The following is an 18,250-nucleotide window of genomic DNA, read 5'->3' as shown; positions in this document are numbered from 1 at the left end:
CCACAGTTCAGACCACTTTTTATAGAAGTCCTTCATGGTTATAAGAAACACCGTGGTGCCAAAGCACAATACAGCGGGGAAAAGGGAATTTACCTGTTTCCCCACTGTAGTGTGATGTCGGAGTTAGTATATTGAAGTAGCGGGGGTGTGTGGGGCACAGGGGCACTTGCTCCCTGCAAAACACTGTTTTTGTGTCTTTTATCAGTTCGTTGAACCGATATTCACAAAAGTGCACTTTCGTTTAAGTGCACTTTCACGTAAGTGGTCCTCTACTTTTCTTTTTCAAAATAATGACATTTCGACAAAGAAAAGTATATCCACACATATATATATATATATATATATATATATATATATATATACATATAATGCTATAGTTCTATAAACATGATCTCTCCACTTCACATTCACAATAGTTGACATTCCCTTCCTTATCAATATTACATTTAGTGTTTTCATTGTTCTTTTGTTGTTTTTTTTTTTTCACACAATTCTGCCACTCCAGAGCAACATTCACTTCCTAAGTTCTATATTATGTTCTACCCCGCAATTATATAAATTAGGTAACAATACCCTGTTTGCAGTCTTTTTTTGCTTGCCTAGGAATTTTATATCCAGTAACAGAATAATTAATCTTTAATAATACTGTTCACATTTACTGAAAGTAGTCTAAAATCGATGACTTTTCTTCTTTTTAAGTTTACTGGAAAATATTTTTAATATTCATATTCTTATTTTTCCTCGTTCCCCAACTGAATATTTTTCCTGGGTTAATGTACAAATAATCAGTTATCCACAGAGTCAGATTTTTCACTGGCTAGAATTTCAAAAAAGTTATTAATATCAATCCCTTCTCCTGACGTCTCCCCCTGCATGCACTCTCTCTCTTCATTTTTCCCCTCCATATTGTTTTCTTCTTCTATAGTTTCTTCTTCGTCATCGAGTTCACTCTCTCTCCAGCCTCTTCATATTCTTCCTTGTGCATGTTTTCTTCCCTTTCCTTTCTTTTTCAATATTTACTATTTGATGTTGACAATGCATCCAAAAGTGTCCCTTTATTTACACACCCTACATTTAGCCACACTCCTTCTTGTTGTATCTGCTTTCTCCCCACACTAACATTGTACTTTGTCACAATCATTAAATGAGAAAAGTCCACTCAAATTAAACATGATTTAGGCAGGCAAGCATATTTTAATGTCCATGACCAGCCACAAAAATAACACTTGGCAGATGTTTCACCATGTTTTTTTTATTGGCATACCTGTTTAATCATATGATTATGTTAATTGCCCCAGTACTCATTGTACATTTAGTAACAAAGTCTGTTTGGGGTTATATTAGAAAATAAGTGGTGCACCCACCAAAGGACCTGTACAAAGTAAGGTATTTCTAGTACTGCAGTATTCAAGCTGCACTAGGAGTATGTTAGAGGTGTTGGGTTAAACATATGCTGGACTGTGTGTTTTGCTGTGTTCATTAATGAATCTCTATCTAGGTCCACCTCTGCAGAGGTTCCACTGTCTGGTGTTGGAGGAGCATCTCACTGTAACAATGATTGTAGTGATCAGGTGGCATGGTTGGGGAGTTCAGAGTCTGTGTGTGTGTGTGTGTGTGTGTGTGTGTGTGTGTGTGTGTGTGTGTGTGTGTGTGTGTGTGTGTGTGTGTGTGTGTGTTGGATGCAGAGAGAGTGCTCACTTGCTCACTGGATCCCCAGCTCAGGCCATAGACAGACATGTACCTGTGGACATCCACAAGACACACACCATACAAGAAGGGCAGATTGCCAAAGACTCTCACAGTCCAGGCACTGTGATACCCACTATGGGCCAGTCATCAAGGTTTATCACAAATACCATAGGGGAGGGGGATGTGTATCAGTGTCATCAGAGGCATGAGTTGTGCCCTCCCCATGAACTAGCTATGTCAGTTGGTGGAAGGGCATGTGTTTGCAGGGCTTTTGTGGAGGCAGGAGCTTGTACCACAAAAGTTATTTCTGAGTTAGTATGGATAATGCATATGTGTAAGGTGATCTCAGGGAGTATATGTCCTGTATTTGTGACTGTTTTGATAAATGCAGTAACATACTGAAAAGTCCAATGTCCTCTCATGCTCAAATGCCATGGGGCAGGTGAAGTCCATGCAACCGATCCACTGCTACATCCACAGATGGTGGTCATCATAGCCAAGAATGGACAAGGTCACAGTTGTAAAGCACTAGCTCTTCCACATTACCATTGTTGTAGAGGTGACTACAGCTCAGACTGGGTATCCTTAGGGTTATACCAATCATGGCAGTGGGGCATCTGGTAATGTACAACATTCAGAGTTATGTAGTTCACCAACATTCACCCAGAACAAGGATACTATCCCTGCTACTCTTAGTAGAGGCAGCTCTCAAGGAGAGTGGCACACACAGAATGCCCAGCCACCTACCATGCACATCCTGAACGTATCCAATAGATCAAGCTGCAGTGCTGCAACTAGTATTGAGGCTGAATTCCACTGTATGTGCACAAACACAAACACATGTGCGCACACGCATGTGCATGCACACACACACACACACACACACACACACACACACACACACACACACACACACACACACACACACACACACACACACCCTATTACAGTCTCCATTGCCTGGCACACTCAAACAATGAGCACAGTGGTTCATCACAAAGCTTTTTCAATAATCCCCTCCAGCCCCACTTCATGCACACAGTACAGTCATACACTTTCAGCTTCTACATCACTCACGCATTTCCCTGTGAAAGACATTGCACACTTTGCCCCTCCCCCTCCTATTTAGATGATGATACCTGTGTCTTGCACTTTGTAATTTATTACTTGGGCTGCCTATGTCTAGATAAGTAGAATTTGGTGCTGGGTTTGCATGCATTTCTTTCACTGCAATGTGCATGCTGTACTATGAAATGATGCTGTATACATGCCACTGTCTCTTTGCCAGTACCACTGTATACTGCAGTCACCTTTATCAAGCATGTTCATCCCCTGATGTTAGCTCCTCCCATGACTCCTCATCTAGGTCACCCTCCAGTGCCTGGTTTGCTGGAAGCTGTTCATCCTATAATTGTCCCCTCTGTTGTAACTGCCTTCTAATTAATATATCATTCAGCATTGTACATACTGAAAATATTTTAGCACATTAATCAGGGTCATACTGCAGGGTACCACATGATCCATCCAGTCAGTGACAGGGCAAAATTGTATCCCTGGTCTGTCCCATTATGATACTTTTTGATTGGTGTCATTAACTATGGCTCCGTGGCATATCTGGCATCACCAATAAGATGCTGAAAGGGAAGTCACCCCTCACAAACCACTGATAGGGTCCACAACTGTGTCATATGTTGAAGTCACAGAAACTACGTTGGTGGCCTACACACACATTTTAGATTGCACCCTGTGCACTACAGGTCACCCGACACTTAATGGAGTGATAACCTTTACAGTTCACATAACTTCTTCCCAGCTTCCCGGACAGAGCCTTTATTTTAATGTGGGTGCAGTCTTTAGACCCCAAGTACCTCAGGGAAAAAGGCTATATCAACTGAATTCCCACATGATGTTTGCTTTCTCCTCTGTGGTACATGTGAACTACATATGTTCCTACACATGCTATAGCATGGAGTCAATAAAATAATGGAACATTCTTGAAGCAGATGACTGAGAAATTCCCACTGTATCCCCAGCTGGCCAGTGAAAGGTCTCTGTACCAAGTATACATAGATCTATACACCCATTATTATCAAGTGGGATAGGTAATCCACAACTCCCACAGGCCTACAAATGAGATTGATACATGTCTACCAGGTTCTGCACAATGTCCTTTTCCACATGATACTAGTCCACAATATCAGTGTCTTGGAGTTCATGAAATATTAAGCATGGTTGAGTGACATGGTACCCTCTGAGGGTAAAAATGCTTCCAGACTTATAATAGCTTATTATATATGCATTAACTAAGGCTGTAGCTTTGGAAAGACTGTTATGAATGGACTGATTTTGTTTATTAGTTCTGATATTATTATTATTTTTTTTTTATTTAACATTTTGTTGACCGGGAAAGTCTGACTAGGTTCCACAGATCCTGTTTTCAGCGGAGGCCCGGGGAGAAATGCTCCAGAAGCATGTCTTTAGAATGTGGGAGGAAACCGGAGTACCCGGAGGAAACCCATGCGAATGCAGGGAGAACATGCAAACTCCACACAGGAGGCACCCTAGCTGAGAATCAAACCGGAGAACCTCTTGCTGTGAGGCGACAGCATTAATCGCTGCACCACTGTGCCGCCCAGTATTTGCAGGAAAGTACTTCCAAAGGCATTTATGTTATATAGTCAAAAAGAATGGAAATTTATGCAAATATGTAAATATTAAAAATAATCATTTTAGCAGGGGACAAGCTCCCAAGCATCCCTATTTTTGATGGCTTCACTCCATTCCCTTTTACTTTTATAAACTTACTGTACGATTGCTCCAGGTCATAGAGTTATCAGCATTAGAATTTGAAAAGAATGATTGCTTTTCTTAGCTACTCATCAATACTGGAGTAAAATTAATCTTTTTCTACTTTGAAACTTTGCATGTCACTAAAATGAGAAACAAGTAACACATCAAGAAGAAAGATACCTCAAGCTAATGAAATTCATTCAACTATAGAATGTGCAAACATAGTTCCTTCAAGTCAAGATATAAACCAATTTAGCTTAGAAAGTTCCCCATGTAAACTCCAAACATTAAATGAAATGGACTAGATTTCATAACGAAGACACGGAGGTATGCATGGAGGTTCCACTTCGCAATACAAATTTAAACATTAAACATAAGAAACTGTGAGATGCAATCACACCACAAGTGCTACAGGACCTCATTTACTCATGCAGTACTTGAATGCTTGCTTTTAATGGGCAGTTCCAAGATGTAGCAACAGCCAGTCCTTGAGCGCTGGAAGACACAGTAGAAGAAAATTATTTTACAAGACACATATGAGGCATTTCAAAGACAGTATTTTTGGGGGTAGGGTATATCAGCACGTCAAGTATGCAGTCCCACGCAACTGACAACTGAAGCAAAAAAGGTGCAAAATAAGAAAATACTTTTTAAGGTACCAGCAGCATTCTTCAAAGTCTATGTTTTTGCTACAGAGATGGAAGAGATCAACCCATCCATTGGTCATTCACTTGCACTGCTTGGCTTTCATGGAACAATGTGTGTTTAGTCCAAAATTTCCATCAATGGGATAAAGACAATTGCCTTTTTCTCCAGTGTTGTGTGATCTCAGAGTTGAAATATTTAAAGTAGTATGGATGTGAAGTATGAGGTGTGTGTGTGTGTGTGTGTGTGGGGGGGGGGGTCACCTGCCTGCAAAAAAAAAAAAATATATATATATATATATCTTTCTGTTTTCCATTTGCAAGGTTACTATCAATGAAATGTGGTCGGTTTACTGCAAATTTGTAAATTCACACACACACACACACACACACACACACACACACACACACACGCACACACACACACACACACACACACACACACACACAAACACACACAGATTTATAGCCTTCCTAGAAAGAGCTTTATTTTAAAGCTTGAAAATCAAGTTCCTAAGAATATATCTGAGTAGTTTTATTGGCATCTCACAGCCATTTACATAGTTCTGTGACACTGCTCAGTGCTCACCCCCGGCTTAGTATTTCTAACATAAACCTTATGATATATATAAATACATAGATAGATATAGATATCTGTGAACCTGTTTCTACCCCACCAATTAAATAGACAATTAATATTTTGTGCCTTAACTAGTTCCTCCCCTCACTTCCATTTCTCTGAATTTCTAGGCACTAATGACAAGATCTATTATCTATTTAATAAACCACTAATACACCTTTTGAAATGCTCATTGTTCAGCATCTTCCAATGCATAAGTATCTTTTATGCTGTAATAATTGTCTGTGCTTTATATGAATGTAATCTAATTAGCAAATGTATGTGTAATTGTTAATGTTTATTACTTAATATCTGTTCATGTATATTATTGAATGTCTATTTAAAATGTTCATAATATGCTGGAACTTTCTCCCTGGCTCTCTGCTGAAAAGGCTTTTTTCATTAAATCCAGGCAGACCAAGGTGGTAAATAAAAGCAAAATCAAATAAAATAAATACTAAATACACTTTTAAGAAAACAATGACATCTTCTTGGTAATGCTTCTGCCTTTACTCATACAGGTGCCTATGTGACTGCTACAGACCTGCCTGAAGTGCTAGGAAACTTGCAGTACAACATCTTCTGTAATACAAAAACAAGATGTAAGCACCAGCCAGTGGTTAAAGAACTTATCTGGGGTGTTGACCTTGAAGCAAAGTTTCCAAGGGATTCCTGTAACTTTGATTACATCATGGCAGCAGATGTTGTATACAGCCATCCTTTCTTAGAAGAACTTTTGACTACATTTCTTCACTTGTGCAGAGCCAATACTATTATTTTTTGGGTAATGAAATTCAGACTGGAAAAAGAAAATAAGTTTGTGGACAGGTTTCAAAGTCTGTTTCATGTTGAAGTTATTTATGACCTTCCAAGCTTAGGGATCAGGCTATATAAAGGCACAAAAAAAGCAATCACTTCAGTATGAAATATTTTCTCGACAATAAAGGTAAAAGAAAAGTGGGGCGACATCATGAATTTTGTCTTACACTTCCTGTGGGGGTGTTTAACTGTATACTCTACCAATATTTGTTTCCCATCAATAAAAAGTTGAGAAATTATGATTGGCATAAAATGCTTCTGTTATTGGAGTTACCATGTACATGATGTGGATCTGACTAGACCTCGAAGAGTAGTGAGATATCAAACTTATGTACAGCCCTTTATAGAACTTTATAAAATATAATAGCGTCATCAGATGTAAATTGGCTTCATCCAGTTGCATCACTTCAACCATGTACATATAGAAAATATATACATTTTTGCAGTGCAAGTTGCATTGTTACCTTTTGTAGATACCACAAAGCTGTAAACGCTATTGAAGGATTTGACCTTGAAATGTCTGCTGCATGTTTATCAACCTGCATGAAAATTAAAAAGTGTTACCTTATAATTTGTTATGCAAACTGCACTTTGTTTACAGACTCTAAATGTTACACAATGCCTCTTAATTCAAAGTATACATATACAAACTCACCTCGAACACCTAATAATCAACAATGTAAGCCAAGTCCTCTGCTGTTCAGTAATTATAAAACCAGTGAGCTGAAGTACGAGGCAACGCTGATAGATGCAGTATCCTTCAAGGGTGATATTAGTAGGCAATAACGCATAACCCTGACAACTTTCAATACTGGTATACAATGGCCATCTTTCTAATAATGTTGTTGTTATTTTGCTGTTTTGCCTTATGTAGTCATACTTATGATACTGTTTGTATTAATCATTTGTTAACTGTGCAATTGGGTTACTCCATGGCTCTTCTCAGCCATGAAATTAATGGTGATGACAAATAAGCCGAATAAGAATGTATATACATAGATAATCAGCCAGCATGTTTTTAGGAGGAAACGCAAATACCAAGAAACATGACGATGTAGATAGACAAATTCAACACCAGGGCAAGATTAGGCAACCTAGGCAGCTGAGGGTCCCGGCCTGAATGCAAATTTAAAAAAATATATATGTGTCAACTGTTGAAATATGGGATATCTGAGATTCACACACAAGTTCAGTCTGTCCACTGAAGCATGAAAGTTATTGGGGAGATTTAAAGCATGACTGAAGAAACTTGGTTTAATTGATTTTTTTTAATGCATGAACACAGGACTTGAACAGCAGAGGTTCCTTTTATGCAGAAGAGGTATTTGTGTGAAACATAATTGCATACAAATTCAGGCAAGTCACTTGGGAGTGCAATTAGTAATACTAATCATATTTATTATTCCAAAAATACATGATTTTATTCATTATGTCCTAGAAGCACTCTCTGGTTAAGTGACTTGTTCAAAGTCACTCAGTAGGCAAATGGAGCGAGAAAGAATCAAACCCTGTAGCCTTGACTACAGGGAGCAGCTCATTAAGAGCTTAGAGCCTTAATCTATTGCACTAGCTGCCAGACCTTTTTTAACTTATTTATAGTTGTTGTTCTGAAAATGCATTTCAAGTTAATTGGAGTAATTTGGAACTTAAGGTACTGAGTTATTAACTAACTGCTTCTTGTTATCAAAAGTGCAGTGTCTGAATCTTTGCACCTCCATTTGCCTACTGTGTACCTTTAAGCAAGTCACTCAGATAGTGCTCCTGGGTCATCCCAAAAAGGGGCACTTTGTACAGTGAGTTTACCTGGTTAGCAAACAGATACAAGTAAATGGTATTTGAAACTTGGCCCTTTGCCACCTAATTACTTTTGGTTTTGTCCGCAATTCTTGAGCAGAGAAGTCGAGAGATATTTTGTCCATTCTTTGTAAAACGTGTCACTTTACAGCAAACTCTTGAGTATTGCAATTATTAAATAGTTACAGACATTAGTTTCCGACTTTGTATACTTCAGAAAATGCTTGCTAATGTGAAGCTTTTTATTCTAGCAGCTTTCTAAGGGAAACATTTTAAATCTGTTTCTGATTTTGGGTCTTTGTTTCTGATTTCAGCTAAGAAGTTGAGAGAGTAATGAGTTTAGGAAGATTGCTTTTAAGTAACTGTCTATGACTCCAGCGAACTAAAGCTTTTAGCACAATGGCTCACACAACATAAAATAGAAAGGGTTGTTGCTAAGCTTAGGAAGTCTATAGCAAGCAAAATAACCACAAATCCTGTACAGGTATTAGAAATATTTTGAAAATTTTATGAAAATCTGTATGAAGCAGAGAAATGTGGTAATCAAGAACAAGTACAAATGGAAACATTTATGGATGAATTAAATATGCCCAGTTTAGATGTAGATGAGGCTCACTTATGAAGAGGATAAGTCTCTGGGAATTGGTGGTATTCCTGTGGAAGTCTAGAAGTTAGGATGGGAAAAACTAATGAAGATATGGAAGGTTTTCTTTAACAGTATTTTAAATGGAGAAGAAGCACCAACATCCTGGAAGAAAGCTGTGGTGGCTGTAATACCTAAAGATGGTAAAGACCCATCAGATCCAGCTTCATGTAGGACCATTTCAATTATAAACCATGATTATAAAGTGTTTATGTCTATAATGGTTAAATGATGACAAAGGTGATACTAGAAGTGATAAGTATGGAACAATGTGGTTTTGTGGAGGGGAGACAAACATTTGGCAACATTAATAGAACAATGATAATCCAGAGGGAAGCAGAATGTAAGAAAATACCCCTGTTGTTGGTGGTGGGTCTTGATGCATAGAAAGCATCCAACAGAGTAAGTTAGGATTTTATGAGTACGGAAATGTAAGCATTTGCATTCCCTGACACAATGATAAGGTTATTATGAGGATATATGAAGGATCAGATGTGAAAATTAAAGAGGATGGGTCCTCTCTGGTAAGTTCTGTTTTGTACAGAGAAACCAGGTAGGGATGTCCTGTGTCCCCTTTGTTATTTGTGTTATATTTAGAACCATTGGCAAAGACAATAAACGACTCAGAAATTCAAGGATATAGTTGGTATGGTAATCAATTGGTATGGCTTTATTTGCTGATTATATTATTTTATACCCAATAAAAACAGAAAAGGAGATTTCACTGTTGTGTAACTTTCTAAAACAGTTTCAAGTCTCTTTGGGAAACAACATTAATGAAGAAAAAACAAAGGCAATAGCTGTAAACTATGCACCCAACACAATTTGGTTCACCAATACCCATTATTTACAGTTACAAGCTAAAATGAAGTACTTAGAAGTTTGGGTTAAAAAGGATTATGTTATGTCATCTAAGGGTATGTGGGAAGAGACCAAACAAAAGATAATACAAAATTTGAGAAACTGGAAGTTCTGTTTTATGGATATGGATATCAAGATACAAGCAGTGAATATGTTCCTAGTCCCTTTAGTTTTATACACAGGTCAAACATATCTTTATCAACTAGAGGAGAAGTTGTGGATAGCAATTAATAAAGAGATGAAGGATTTTATCTTTGAGGGGAAGAGGGCAAGAGGTAAGTGGGATAAATTTAACCTTCTAAGAGAAAAAAGGTCATTTGAGGTTACATGATTTGAAGGAGTATTTCAGAGCTACACAGTTAAGGCTCCCATACATAGCTAAAGCAGAGAGCTGTAACTCAAAGTGGAAAGGGATGATGATGAAACAGGGAGGCAGCTCAAAAAATAAGGAGAGACTGGGATTTTGGATGCAGATATTTAAGGAAAATAAGAATAACCATATAGAATATTATATTCATAAAGTAGCAGAAAGTATTCTAAGAATCAAGTCAACATGGGAATGGAGAAAGGTGATTCTGCTGCAAGTAATGGTACAGAGACTAGACAAGAGGAAGCCGGAATTTACTAGAGGAAACTGGTAAAGGAACCAAGCTACTGCGAGCAAATAATTAGAGAGGGGAAGGTAACAGAATGGGAAGATGCCAATAATTCATTTGGACTGCAGGCTAGAGATTGCCTTCCCTATCAAGACCTGATATGAAAGCATAGGCAAAGAAAAAGGAATAGGGGGATCCTACGTATAAGACCAACACTGGTAGAGTCTTTAGTAGAATCTGGAACATAAACTGCTGGTAAAAAGGGATAATTAGTAGGACATATAAAATGTTGCGTGATAACTATAGCAATCAATCAGGGGAGGTTAGAAAGGATTGGGAAGAGAGACTGGATGAGGAAAATCACAAAGGAACAATGGGAATGATACATGTATGACTCCCAAATATCCAACCAAGTCTAGACTATTTAGGATTTTTGCTTGAAAGTGTTTGCGTGGGTATTTCTATACCCCAAGCAGAGTCTAAAATATTTTCCTTAGGTAGATTGCAAATGTTGGAGGTATACTGGAGAAGAAATACGTAACTGTGAACATATTTTTGGCAGTGTAATGAGCTGGTACACTTAAGAAAAATCCATGCAGACTAATCTGTCAGAGATACTGGGTGAGCAAATTGGTGTAACTAAGTTAATGATTTTTCTGACGTGTGATACAAAATCAGAATTGCCTAGACATAGTAAGGCTTTGCTGAGTTTAATTCTGGTGTATGTCAAAACAGCAACTACTAGAAAATAGAAATCAAGGTCTAAACTAACTTTACTAGAATATAGTAACAGAGATAAAGGAACTGGAAGTGGGATCATTAGAAAAGGGTAGGAGCAAATTACACAAAAAATATGGGAATTGTGGGAACAATACATGCAGAAAAATGTTTTGGTGAAGGAATGAGGTTTAAGGGAAGGCAGGAATTGAATGAGCTATGAAATGTTCAATTGACAATGACTGTATAAAAGACTGTATGTGATGTATAATGTTTGCAAATGAAAATATGTCAGTATGGTTTGTTTTCATTTATATAAATACATGATTGGCTATATCATAAGTGAGAATTCAAGCAAGATGCTTCTTATTTAAAAAAAAAAGAAGTTGAGAGAGTAGAGTGGGGTTATAATGGGTTCCACTGTATGGTTTTGACAACAACATGCTGAGATACATTTCTGGCCCATTATTCATGAATGTATTCATTTACTGGTTCTCAAGCAGATATCTGAGGTGTACAATCACACAAATGTCTGCAGCTGATCTGTGTGTGTGTGTGTGTGTGTGTGTGTGTGTGTGTGTGTGTGTGTGTGTGTGTGTGTGTGTCTATACAAATGCTTGGTTCTTGCAACCCACAATAGTTATGGTGTAAAGGAATTAATTGTAATAAACAGGGACATCATCAAATAAATAATGTTCTTTGGGTGCATTCTCTAGTTTCCTTCTTTTGCTGACTGTCTACAGCGTGTTTATTTGGCTATGAATAAACTGGGCAGAATGAAGTACAGGTTTAATGTTAATATTTTAACTGTGAAAACATTTGTAATTAATCTTTTTTTTTGCAGGTACACTGGCATTAAATGCTCTGTGTTGGGCTGTAACAGTCTGTCTGTTTGTCTATCTGAATGGATGAGTAAGGCTATGAATTGGTTTTGTAGTGTAGGATTTGATTCACTCAGCCTTCATTTGTCTTCTGTTTGACTCTCACCAAGTCACCTCACCAGGCAGTGTTCCTAGGCTGCTTCTGAAAAGGGATACTTTACATTCAGTGAGCTGTCCCAAGCTTTTAGCAAATGCATTGCACATTTGTCTTTTGAATTCCTGCTCCCTTAACACAGACGTTAATTAGTGATTCACTATATGCTGTTTTACTATGTTGTGTAATTTAATGGATTGCCAGATGCATTTTCAATAAAATTTGAGTTTCAAGGGAAGAATTGTTAACTGTTGCTTTTGGAAAGCCTACCCTCAGTGTGAGACTGTTTTATTTAGCAAATAGATGCTTGTGTTTTTGCAGTAAAATTTGAAATAGTTTTAAATTAAATCCAATTGTCCATTACCCTAAGACCATGGCCCAGCTCTGGTCCTCAAACAGTGACTAAAAGTTATATCTGACCCCGGGGCTGTGAGGTTATTATGACTAAAGGTCTGTGTTGCACATATAATTTACATTTCTGATGTTTGGCAAACAAACAGATGTCTTCTTACTGGCCAAGAGATGTCAGGAGTGGGGTTGGAGGAAGCATTCTTAGAAATGTTACCAGCACCGGCATTGAGCACACACAGGTGAGAGACGATTAAGGAGTACAATTAATGGTTTTGGCAGTAGACAACAGAGAAGGTCTTAGGACTGGTAGAAGGATAGGAAAGACCTGGCAAAGAGACCAACACTGTATAACGGACATGCACCATTTTAGCCCAGAAGGGACAGAGGTATTTAGTTCTGAGTTGGAAAGGTACATCTCAAGAATCATGAGTCTTCACTGGTGGTACAGAGGGATGTGTCAAGTCCCATGAGACCTGAGTTTGAATAGTATCTTAGTATTTTTCTTTTTCTTTTCTTCTTCTTCTGTTTTTTTTTTCTTTTTTTTTTATTTGTTTTTATGTTTTTTGACATGATGGTGAGTTTTTTAACCACCAAAAACTTTATTGAATATTTCCATGTCATCATTTTACAGGTATTTTACTTAAACATAAGACATATAGTATTCTCAATACATCTTTGAAAATAAAAAAGAGAACCAAGATAATCATTAAATCAGTGATAAGTATCATATGAAGTGAAAAGCTTTAGATTTCAGGCATAAAAATATGACTAGTCCTAAAATGCTTTAACATTCAAGAGCATCTTGGTATTTCTATGGTGTATGCAGTGAGGATGGGCATAACCATCCTAGATGGAGGATAGTGGTCCCAAGATGATCATAATAGTGCAGGATTTTGGAAGACTGGATAATGGTGTGCTGTGGGGTAGTGTTTAAGGATGAGTTAGGAACTTGGGAGTAAATCAAGTCAATAAGAAAGCTATGGGAATGGGTCAGGAATGGAGTACCAAGGGTTATGGACAAGGGTATAAGAAAACATCACAAGGTCAACATGGCTACATTAGAATAAGAGGATAAAAGTTAGAGGGTGAAATATTGGGTCTAACAGACATGGAAAGGTTGCATGGGAAAATGGAAGAGACACAATACAAAGAGGCTGGAAAAAAGACAACAAAGATGTAAGGGTAGAAAAGGTGAAGTTGAAAGAGAATTAGCAGAGGAGATCAAGAAGGTAAGCACTGTATTTTTTGGGTACAGGGTAATAGTATGAAGAAAAAAAGAAAGAAATATAATTGGCCATACTGAACAAAATGGGATGGAGATCACAGAAGACTGGGGCAAAAGCAGTGTTACTGAATGAGCAGTTTTAGTCTTCACAAACTAACGCAAAGGAAGAGTGCTGTTTTTAGAGAGAGACAGGACAGAATGGGGAAAAGAGTGAGCAGACACCAAAATAGACATTGATGAGGTTCAGAGATAACTGACTGCCATTAGGAAAGGTTAAGCAAATGGGTCAACTGAGCCATCTCCCAGAGTACTCAGAAATCCTACAAGTGTGGCAGAGATCATCAACAAATTATTGGCTAATGCAGAACTATCAAAAGATTGGAAGGCAGTAAACATGATACCCTAGTATAAGGAGGGAATGGAATAAAAACATCCAGGGCACTATAGGCATGTTAGCTTAACTACAGTAGCAGGAAGAGTTGTGGAAAGAATAATTAGGTGAAGAGTAGTATGGTGACATTCCTTAGAACAACCAATAGGAAGTTGTGGCCAGAAGGAACTGTCAGTCAAAGGCAATTCCGTTTGGTTACAGATGACCTTGACAGAATTGGATAGAGGAGAACCAACATATATAGTGTAACTGAACTTCAGCAAGGCCTTTGATTCAGTACTATATAGTAGGCTAATAAGAACATTGGAGGGGTTAAGGTTAAGATGAAGGAACTGGACAGACAGATGCATGGCTGAATGGCAGGACACAGAGGATTGTGATGAAATGAAAATGTGAGGAATTAGGAAAGTGATGAGTAGAGTAGTGCAGAAGTCTATCCTGAAAGCAGTGTGTTTGTCTCAGACATATCTGTGGGAATACAGAATAGGATTATGGTAAGACAAAGAGGTGCATCAGATGGAGATGATGGGGGGAGTCTAGGGAAGCATTTGGAAAGGCTGAACAGGTGGGCACAGAGGGTGCAATTGAGGCTCAACACAAACTAACTATAAAGTGCTATGCTTAGGTCACAACAACTCTGGTGTGAAGCATCATCGGGGGGGGGGGGGGTTGGAACTTAGCACAGAGGAAAAGGATCTGGAGGTGTTGATTGCATCTGGACTGAATAACTAGGACCAGAGTGAGAGACTAGCTGCAGCACCAAACAAAATGTCAGGGTGTATTCCAGAAAGAAAGATGTAATGCTTTCAATCTGCAGGACATTGATCAGGCCACAACTTAAGTAACACATGCAGTTCATTAGGTAATATAAGGAAAACAATATCCAGCTACTAAAAATAATACTCTCTGCTTGCAATGCCAACAATTGGAATGTCCACAGAGGTTCCTCACTAAAAGAATACAGGGCATAAGTAAGATGTCCTATGCAGACTGCCTCAAGGCCATATCCCTGTATTCTGTCTCCTACAGGCTTTTGAGGGGAGATCTATTCCTGGCATACAGGGCATTGTCAGACCCCACTCTGATGGACCTTCTGCATATCCACAAAACAAACAGCACCAGAATTACCCATTCTAAAGACTTAAACCTTGGCTGTGATATAAATAGGACCTGCTGGAGAGATAGGTATGTATCCCAGAGACTACCCCATCTATGGAACAGGCTCCCTATCCATGTGAAGCAGAGTTCCTCCCTAACCCAATTCAAGTGCAACTTGGACAATTGGATGGGAAACCAGAAATTCATCCCTGGTTTGGCACCTATGTCTCTAATGGACACAGGTAACCTGTAAATGGTCCTTCTCCCAGGCTCATGCATACACTTATCAAGGGTATCAGAACTTCTTAGAGATTTGGGATGCATGGCTAGGCTTAAAAAGACCCTTGTGGTCATTATCCTAGTAAACACCTATGAACCTGTGAACCTGTGTAGTTTACCAGAAAGGAAACGTAGGAAAAGGAATATGATCAGAGGCTACAGGAGCTGAGCTCTTCCCAACTAAGACCAGAAGAGACTGGCGGACATGACACTGGTATACAAGATCATGTTAGGGAGCAGTGAAGGTGTCTTTCTGAATAGGAATGACAAAGGAGAAAATCAGGGGCATAGGCAACAGGTTGCAAAGTACTTTTTGTCACATACAGGGTTGTGGATGAATGGAATGGACTACCAGAATAGGTGATTGAGGGGGACTTCACAGATACATTCAAAGGGCATTGGACCGGTGAAAAAATTAAGGAAGAAAGAGGGAGGGAATTTTAAATTCACTTAAAAGGGAAGATTAAGAAGTCCTTTTGTGTCTGTCTGCCATTAAGCAAATGTAATAGAATAATTTGCATAGACATTGTAAAACAATATAGTCAAATACAATATATTGTAAATGACATATTTATAAGTTTTTGAAAATGCTTGAATCATGTATAATAATACTCTCTTGAACAAACACAGTCAAGCACTTGTTTACAGACATTTAATAAAAATCACTCATATATTATCACTTAGAAAAATTCTCACCTATAAAATCTGAGCCTCAGAAGGGCATTTAGTTGACAAACTTAAAAGCAGAAACAGATTTAATGATTTCATTTTCTGTACCCCATTAGCAAATTTTGGAATAAACTTCCATAATGCTTCAGGTGTAATCCAACCAGAAAATTCTTTAAGGTTTTATAAAAAGAGCATACAATGAATAACTATGTAATTATGGAGTAACATAAGTATTCATAATGTTACCAATCAATCCTCATAATAACTCTCAATCTCTTAGTTCAGAAAATCTGGACAAAGCCTAAAATAAAGGGGGAACAAAAGCCTAAAAATAGGGACAGATTTTAAATATTGCTCTTATAAACTTGGAAAGTTGATAGATTAACAGTATTTGTTTTAGCTTGCATTTCTTGAATGATATTAAGTCTGAAACTGAAATGTATTTCATTATTTAGTGACTTCAATCCATAGTGCTTTACCAGCAAATCAAAAATTTTATGAGGAACAGACCAAAAATATAAGGCAAACATCTGGACATTCTGTGTAAATCTCTACAGTTGAGAGCTATGATCATCATTAATATTTTAATTTCATATCATATGCTATTAATCCATACCATTGTGTGTATTCTTTCATTCATCTTCTTACTCTGCTTGTAATCTATATTCCACAATCTTTAATGTTCCTACATAGTATCTTACCTGCTATCTCCACGGTGCAACTTTGATATATCGATATATTATGTGTCAGCTACATTTCCAAAGTGCTGACACCATGCACTTCAGTGTTACAATATTAAACATCACCTGCTCCATAATGGTGCATACTGTTTGCTACTGATGACATTTATTTTTGTCACTATGTTATAATCACTATTAATATCTTGTGTGAAGGGCTTTCTGTTGTACGTGAACCATATTATCTAATGTCAATTACTTTTCCAAACAATTACTGTGTTAGTTATGTCTTGTCTGTGTTAGTTATGTCTTGCCTTGCTTTTTCCTTCCTCTTGGGATGCCACTAAAAATGGAATTTACCATCTGAACATTCATAGTTAACTAATGCATGTAAATAAATAACTATTTGTCAGAGGACAAAATTCTCACATGCACGTGCCTCCACCCACACACACGTGCGCGCATGCGCAAAGACACACACACATGGACCACACACACACACACACACACACACACACACACACACACACACACACACACACACACACACACACACACACACATACATATACATGCAGACACACACACCACCGCACCCCCCACACACACACATATCTATCAGCAATTAAAAAAACTCATTTTTATCTACTTGCATGTCTTTTGGATGGAGAAGGAACATGGACACCCTCACAAAAACCCATGTGGGCACAGGAAGAATGTGCAAACTCAGAAAGAAGTGTACTAGTAGGCAAGTGCCAATCCACATTAGAAATTACTAATGCGAAATTTACTTTACCACCACTACCTGAAAACTTTCACTGCAATTTGCCTGAAGAATTCAGAATGAAATCTGTAAGTATTATTGCTTAGTACATGTAGAGAAAAAAAAGCACACAACCAGAATGTCTGCTTGATGACATTCAAGTGCTAATCATGTAAGTTGCACACTGAAAACCTGCAGTCCGTAACTAATAGAGTTAAATTCTTCCACAACAACAATCTATTTACTACTGCTTGCTTGTTGTAAATAGTGAGGCTGATTATCTAAAGCCCTTATTTTTTTCTGTACTCTACTCTTCTTATGACTAAATGCATATAATTATACCTGATGCAATATACTACTACGTAACTGCACCAAACGCTGATTATATTGCTGCAAAATATGCTTATACCATAATCATCTGTTTTCCTCTTCCTCACTTTGCAAATAATGCTGTTAAATGTTACCTGAGCATTCTGTGTATTGTATATGTACTATAGTTGTTATTTCTCATGGATCTTTTCTCCCCTAGCCTCCTCCAAAAAGGGGCTTGTTTTCCCAATCAGATTTTTCTGGTAAACAAAAAGAAATGAATAAATAAACAAATATAATTCTGCAATTGTCACCTTATGTTTATCTGTGGTATTCTTCTG

At 37.8% G+C, this 18,250-nt stretch overlaps 1 protein-coding gene across 3 annotated transcripts in view; it reads left to right on the top strand.

The window, feature by feature from the left end:
• Positions 1-8,549, top strand: part of LOC122801729 (protein-lysine methyltransferase METTL21E-like) — a 463,867-nt gene extending 455,318 nt beyond the window's left edge. Inside the window, exon 5 of one of the 3 annotated variants that reach the window (XM_044071249.1) lies at positions 6,264-8,549. In XM_044071249.1, coding sequence (XP_043927184.1) covers positions 6,264-6,667 — 404 coding nt within the window. In that variant the 3' untranslated portion in view covers positions 6,668-8,549. The remainder of the gene's footprint in view (positions 1-6,263) is intronic. The other 2 variants (XM_044071251.1, XM_044071250.1) reach the window with 2 other exon arrangements.
• Positions 8,550-18,250: the final 9,701 nt, after the last annotated feature.

The sequence above is a fragment of the Protopterus annectens genome, chromosome 5.part0, assembly GCF_019279795.1.
Source record: "Protopterus annectens isolate FY-2018-M chromosome 5.part0, PAN1.0, whole genome shotgun sequence".
Taxonomy (NCBI): Eukaryota; Metazoa; Chordata; order Ceratodontiformes; family Protopteridae; genus Protopterus; species Protopterus annectens.
The sequence above is the reverse complement of the archived record's forward strand: the minus strand, read 5'-3'. Positions and strand labels throughout refer to the sequence as shown.